Below are 7,859 nucleotides of genomic sequence, written 5' to 3' on the forward strand. Positions count from 1 at the left end.
ACTTACACCAGCTCATTTTCTCACGGGTGCATCTCTCACCACATTGCCTGAGCCATCCATCTCAGATTCAACAATCACACCAAGAGCCCGGTGGCGGCTCATTCAACAGCGGACGCAGCAGTTCTGGACACACTGGTCAACCCACTATTTGCAGAGACAGCAAGCTATTTCAAAGTGGCACCATCCATCCAACACCATCAAGGAAGGATCTTTGGTACTGCTCTCAGACGAGAGGATGCCACCTTGCAAGTGGCCGCTGGCAAGAATCATCAAGGTGCATCCTGGCAGCGATGGACTCACCCGGGTTGCAACCATCCGAACAGCCTCCGCTACTCTCATCAGGCCAGTTGCCAAGCTGGTTGTTTTACATGTTTCAGATTAATCATCAACACGTTGCTGATGGCGGGCGGAATGTTTGAGAAATAATCTCAAAACCTCAAGGCGCTCTCGCATCGAGCACAGGATCATGCGATCGATGCCCGAATCGATGAGCCAATCATTAAGGACCGCGTACGTGCGCAGGAGACGCATAAATCACCTCCTGCGCAGGAAGAAGCCAGGCCCTGAATTCACGGCTAACGGTCCTCACTGTTCTGTTCGTTTCGGAGCCATCAGCACCATACTCACGTTTCTCTCAAAGCAATCGCAGTTATTTCTCTAATCTCACACTCTGTGAAATTAATATAATCTCACGGGCCGCAACTTTTAGTTCGGATTGAGTAACTCGAACTCAACGAATCATTAAACTCTCGAGTTTAATATAAACTACGAAAGTGTGGACATTCATAATCAGTGCGAACCGTAGTTCGTGAATTCAGTGCTAACTCCTAGCTCAGTGTTTGAAGCAAGCTAAATCATTGTATGACAGTTTTGTAAGGCGAGAACCCTTTTTTATATTAAAACGCGCTTTAAACATCCAACGTCTCCCTTTGAATCGCAGACAACACCGTAATCCGGAACCATCGCGCAAATCCATTGCCTCTCAAACTCATTCCCAACTCATTCCCAAACACATATAAATCCTGATCTATCAAAGATCGTTCATCACCTCGAAAGGCCAAGACTTCGCTCTTGATCCGTAACGGACCGATTTGCATATCCTTTGATATACGAGTGATACTCTCGTAGTACCTGGGTTTCGGGAGGTACCCCCGGTCGCTTCTTTTCGTCGCGACACAATGGCATAAAGCACTTCTTGGCCAATGGCTCTTTTCCTTTCTTTTCTTTTTCGTATCCTTTTTAACGAGTGATACCCTCGTTGTGCCTTTTTATAAAAAATACGAGTGGCACACTCGCTGTATCAGTTAACGAGCGATACACTCGTGAATTCAAGCGAATTCAAATAAATTGCAAAGTTGCAATCTGAAGAAATCCTCCTATGCCCACTAACAACTTCCCATAAAACTTGTGTCAAGTTTTATCAAGGACAGAGTAACAAAAACCGTCAAGACCGCCTCGAATTTACCAACAATATTACCCCTTTACAAACAAAATCACCTATTCCAGGTCCACTTTCCATACAATCTATCTACCAGATATCGCGTAATTAAAGACTTTAGCACTTTGAAGTTCGCGCATCATTTATCATTCACGTACACCAGCGTCAATGTAGAGTTGTCAGACAAAACGCAGACTTATATACCACCTTCCGATTCGCACTAGCAACCACACTTCCCACAAAATCTTTCCAAAAACAATAAATTTAAATCTTCGTCCGATTCACTATCACTCCTTACTCTAAAACACTTTCAAATATAGACATCGACAACAGTAAGATTACTGACAATAAGAGCAATTCAATCAACAAATCCATCCCACTTAATCCCCGCGTTCTCCCACAATCAACTAATTAATTCCCGCCTTCACTCTCAAATACTACAAGGTCATTACCACATCCTCGATGCAGGACTAACCTCAAAGTTACGAAACAAAACACTTAACCATGTAATTATAACCAATAATGACAATCTCATCAATGTAAACCCCACGTCACCGTCACGCAACTCCTATGGTCCTTCAAACAAAACCTATTACAAGGAATCCGCAAATCCCGGAACTCCTGAACACTCCCCAAGGACCTTTCATTCAAATGGTGTCCTCTTTCTCCAATATTTCTCTCTCACAAGCAGAAATTGACCCTTAATGATCTGATATTGAACAATGGCGTCGTTCGACGCTCCCACGTGCACCTCTAACAGATTATCAATATTTTCCGAAATTCCGGCCAAATTCCGCCGGAATTTTTCACTCTTCACCCTTACTATCACTTTCACAGACGTTTCGAGCCAAATTCGCGAATCGCGCACTCGAATTTCCGCAAAGAACTTGGTTTCAATCAGGAGCGACTCACGACACGTCCGACCCAGTCGCCGCCATCTTGGACTCCTCTAAGTTAGGTTAGGTTAGGTTCCACGGACCTGCCTGGCGTTTGTCAGGTGGGCGGGGAGGTGATACCCCGACGTGGCGCTTCCCCGGGTGGCGGACAGGGGAATGCTCGCTGCACCGGTGGGTGGGTCTTCGGACCTAATCATCGGTGCAGAGGATAGGAGGGAAATAAAATACCTCCCGCGGACCAAACACAACGTCGGAGAGATGGATCCACACAGAGCGTTTCTTCAGAAACTTGTATTTTTGAATTGTGATTATATAGTCATTCGAATATGCATAATAATCTACCTAGGATGTATTGATGAATGGAGTCGAATATATAGAACGTATTATACACTTCCAGGCACTTACCTATGTTCTGATGAACAGTAGTTTATCCGGATCATAGTGGGACCTGCAAATAAAAGAACATTAAAATAATACTTACCGCTCAATTGTGGATCTGCTCTCTGACCTTGCACTTTCCTTACCTCTCCTGTCCTCCCTTGCCTTGCCTTGCCTTGCCTATCCTTGTTGTCCTACCCTACCTATCCTTACTTACCTCTATACTAGTCCTACTGTTACCCTTATATTAGTGTTAATTTTTACTTTTTTATATTGGCGTGTATGTGGATGAATGAATGGACCGGTTTCTGCGGTGTCGACGTTGGGAGTACATGGGGGGCGTATGATTGTTCCCATCATATGATCCTACCATGTTGATGTGAGCGTTGCTCTACCGAGACGTCAGATGCTGTATGAAGTCTGTAGCCAGCTACTTCGGGCCCTGGTCGGGAAGTACGCGCTGAACATGGGGGTCGGAGCCCATGTCGCGACGAGCGAGTGTTGGCCCGTCCGTGTTTTCCGGGGTCAACAAAGTGGAGGATAAGCCCCTAGAGTACTGAGGGTGGTCCTTGCCTGAAATAGGGGGACCATGGGTGTACCCAATTATCTGCCTGCCCGCTCCTTCGCGTACGATACGCTGGTATTTCAAACATATGTCTAATTTCCCTAAACAAAATAAAAAAGAAAATGAAAATGAAGAAAGAAAACCAAAAACAAAAAGTAGTTCACAGCCGCACACACGCTCGCGTACGGCACAACCGACAAGCGAACTAACAAGTGCTGAGATGTTTAAAGCCATGCTCGAATCACAATCTTATGAGAGTGTGCACTCCCCAAGGAATTCGTTAGCAAGGACTCCTCCGGGTATAGTACGACCTCAACCAGTCGATAAAACATCCATGCGTGATTCGGATATGGAAATGAATCGTAGCTCGCAGACCTCAGCCAATGAGAGCGAATCAGGTCTAAAACGTAAACGGCAGAATCAGTCAATGATAGAAGTCGAGGATAATAAGGATGACAAAAACGTAAACTCGCCTCCGTCCGGAGACACATCCCTAAAGAAGAAGAAAAAACGCAAAACTAACTCTAGAAAGACGTCAACTTCTGACGAATACTCGGAATTATCCGAAATAGAGGATAATAAGACTAGCAGTGAAGGCCACATTCTTCAAAAAGAACCTACCTCTGCTCTTGCAGTTTCTCTATTAGAATGTGTAAAGGAGATAGAAAAGGTAAGACTGACATCAGGTAATCTGAAGGGATCTTACCAGAAAATACTTAAACTAACAGAGGGTACTATAAAATCAGTATGTACAGAAATGGCGAATAGAATTGTAAATAGTCCAACAAAAGAAATACAAGCTCTAGAGAAAGAAAACTATCAACTTAAAAAACAGATACATGATCTTCAAAAAAGAATTGGAGTAATGGAAAAAGCTAATCCGAAACCGGTTGCTGATGAAAACATTCATACTACTACAACAAACTCACATTTGACGACGAATAAGGTTATATCTGATCAACTTTTCCCCTATATTTCGAAAGAAATAGCGAACTTAGGAAATTCCCTAAAGGAAACTATGCAGAATAAAATAACCAACTTAAAAGAAGAGCTTTTCAATGCAATGATCACATCGAGCAATGCGAAGACCGAGCTATCTCTAGCCAAAGATCGCAGTGCATCAAAGGATTACGTTATACCAATACATCCGACCACATCAAAAGTGGACAATATTAATCGTCCCGCGATTGCTAACAATCCACCGAAGAGATTTCAGACTAAAAACCTAGATAAACCTAATGGGAGTGCTAGAAAAAAGAAACCTGCAAAAGGTCTCTCACTTGTAAATACAGATACAGGCTTTACAACCCCTGTCCCTAATAACATCGTTCCGCCTACTACGGTAAAACGTAAAACACAAAGGACTAGAAACTCGGCTGCGGTCGTAATAAATAAACAAGAGGACTGTACATTAGGCTATGACGAGATAATCAAAGAAGGGAAGTTAAAAATTAATATCAGTGAATTAGGTATAACTGATATACGACCGCGTTATTCAATGACAGGAGGGATGATCCTGGAAATACCAGGTAACGAAGCAGACGACAAAGCTACATCTTTGGCTGAAAAAATGAATACTCTTTTTACTGGAAAAGGAGTCAGAATATCCTGCCCTAGAAAGATGAAAGAGATAATCATTAGTGGCTTAGATGTATCGGTTAACACTGAAGAAATAACTGATGCTATTTCCAGCGTTACCAACAGTAAGGAAGATATTAGGATTGGAAAAATCCATAAAAATAATAGAGGTGCTGCCACCGTATGGGTTAAATGCTCTGAAAAAATAGCAGTCAAACTCATAAACATGGGAAGGATTAGCATTGGCTGGTCAAAGGCCAAAGTAATCGAGACAGAAAAACGCCCGATACAATGTTATCGGTGCTGGGAGTTTGGTCACGTGAGAGATAACTGTAATAATAAAGATAAAACAGACCGATCAACCTGGTGCTACATATGTGGAGCAAGCAATCACTCAATACAAGCGTGCCAAGCTCCTTCACCTGAGTGCTGTCTATGCAAAGAAAGAGGTTTTCCAGCCAACTACCGCATGGGAAACAAATTATGCAAGACAGTAGAAATATACAAAAATAAACAACTAAAAGGAAAAGAAAAGGAAATTCCGGATAGAAGAACTAACATACGGACCCAAAAAGAGTCGCGTGTCGAAAGCGCCACGAAATCACGAAAAACAACTGGGGATCAGCCCTCGGCAAACGAAGTGGTAGTAGGAAGCGGAGATCCTACGGTCGATAAAATCGACACAGAAATTGAGATAGAATAAACCGATTGAAACGATGAAAATTTTACAAATCAATGCAAATCATTCGTATGCTGCACAGGCGTTAATAGAACACTATATGACTGAAAATACTATAGACCTGGCTGTTATACAGGAACCATATAAACCTCAGTCCACATGGCCGATAGACGACTTAAAAACCGTTACTATCCTCCAAAACACAATAACAACTACACCCAAAATAACTACCTGCGGAAAGAGTGATGGAGTAATTGCTGTTAGATGTGGAAAAATGATAGTCATTGGGTGCTACTTTTCCCCGAATCGGCAAATTCATGAATTCGAACGTTTTCTTAACAGACTAGGTGCAATTATTGAGGGTTTTCCTCCTCTCGAACCAATTATAATAGGAGGAGATTTTAATGCTCGCTCTACAACCTGGGGTGACCATCTAACGAACATACGTGGCAGATTAATGCTAGATTGGAAAAGACATCATAACCTGATCCTTATTAACAGAGGCAATGAGCCCACGTGTGTAAGAGCACAAGGTACATCGGTGATTGATCTAACTTGGGCCAACAAAACTGCCTCTCAATTTGTCACAAAGTGGAGAATTGAGGATGAACTTGAGTCTCTATCTGACCATAAATATATTAATTTTGAAATAAATCTGCCTAATACATGCCCAAAGAGAGCTAGATTTAACAACTATAGATATTTTCCCACCTGGAATGAAAAGAAATTAAATGAAACTAGAATGAAAGCATCAGCCATGGCACTATCATGGGGGAACTTCAATCAATCTTCCTTTAACTTAGACCATCAAGCTGAAAATCTGAGAGCTCGGCTGACTAGAATCTGTGACAGCGCTATGCCACGGAAAAAACCAAGTATAAAAAAGAAAACACCATGGTGGTCTACGGAAATCACTGTACAGCGCAATAAATGTCAAGCATTGCGACGACGAGTACAGAGAATTAGAAGAAGAAGAAACAGCAATGCAGAGGAATTAGATACCATAAAAAAACAATACAAAACTGCGAAAAGAATCTATAAAGATATGATTATAAAAGCTAAAGCAGATGGCTGGAAAGACGCGCTAAAATCTCTGGACGATGACCCGTGGGGACGCCCATTTAAATGGGCACTTGGCAAATTATCGTCGGGCGGCACTCCATTAACCGAATTAATGGATACATCCTTCCTCACTGTGGTCCTTGATAAACTCTTCCCGATGCGTGACCAATGGAAATTTGCCAGCCTGCAAACAACATGGGCATCAGAGTGCGAAGTCACAACAAATGAAATAGTTGCTGTACTCACGAAAATGCGTAAAAAGAGAGTATCGCCTGGCCCGGATGGGATATCAGGTAGATGCCTGAGTATGGTATCTGAAATCCTTCTTAGTACCCTGCGTGACATTTTCAATACATCGCTGAAACAAGGTTATTTCCCGACCATATGGAAAAACGCGAAACTTGTTTTACTTCCGAAACCTGATAAACCTCCGGATGAGCCATCATCTTATCGACCCATATGTCTCATAGATGAAATGAGTAAACTACTAGAGAGACTAATAGTCCTTAGGCTAGAAAAACACTTAAACACTACACGATCTGGCCTATCAGATAGACAGTTTGGATTTAGAAAAAATCGCTCGACTATTGATGCAATAAATAAAGTTAAGGAATATACGGAAAAATTTACTAACGAAGGAGAGTTGGCAATCGCAATTAGCGTAGATATATCCAACGCTTTTAATACGATCCCATGGGAATCAATAATTACGGCTATGAAAGAAATGTCTTTCCCCGAATACCTAATTAATATAATTGGTTCATATCTTAGTAATCGCACGATATCTTACATCGACTCTAAAGGTAGATATAGACGCAGAAACATTTGTTGTGGGGTCCCTCAGGGTTCCTCACTTGCTGCACCGCTTTGGAATATAGGCTATAACAAGATCTTACTAACACCACTACCAGATAAGTGCGAAATATTTGGGTATGCGGATGATACGTATATTATCGCCGGAGGAAAAAATCCAACCCGCGTGCTAAATAGAGCAACCATAGCAGCGGAGGCTGTATTACGTAGGATAGACAATATGGGACTAAAAGTTGCCACGCAAAAGACCGTAGTTTGCTGCTTCTATAATGGATCCCTTGTCAAAACGCCAAAACTAAATTATATAAGGATAGGACAAGATAATATTCCAATTAATAACGCAATAAAATATCTTGGCATTACACTAGATAGCAGATGGCAATTTTCTTGTCACATTGACAAACTTGTCAATCGACTAATGGGGACAGTCAACGCGCTGAGGGGTATATT

The 7,859-nt window shown here is 42.1% G+C and overlaps 1 protein-coding gene across 1 annotated transcript; it reads left to right on the top strand.

The window, feature by feature from the left end:
• The first annotated feature begins 3,497 nt into the window (after window positions 1–3,497).
• On the top strand, window positions 3,498–5,558 carry LOC108628091 (uncharacterized). Its single transcript, XM_018029784.1, has one exon. The coding sequence runs from the start codon at window positions 3,498–3,500 to the stop codon at window positions 5,556–5,558; it is 2,061 nt and encodes a 686-aa protein (XP_017885273.1).
• The last annotated feature ends 2,301 nt before the right edge of the window (window positions 5,559–7,859 follow it).

The sequence above is a fragment of the Ceratina calcarata genome, unplaced genomic scaffold (assembly GCF_001652005.2).
Source record: "Ceratina calcarata isolate Rehan_Ccalc_2016 unplaced genomic scaffold, ASM165200v1 scaffold494, whole genome shotgun sequence".
Taxonomy (NCBI): domain Eukaryota; kingdom Metazoa; phylum Arthropoda; class Insecta; order Hymenoptera; family Apidae; genus Ceratina; species Ceratina calcarata.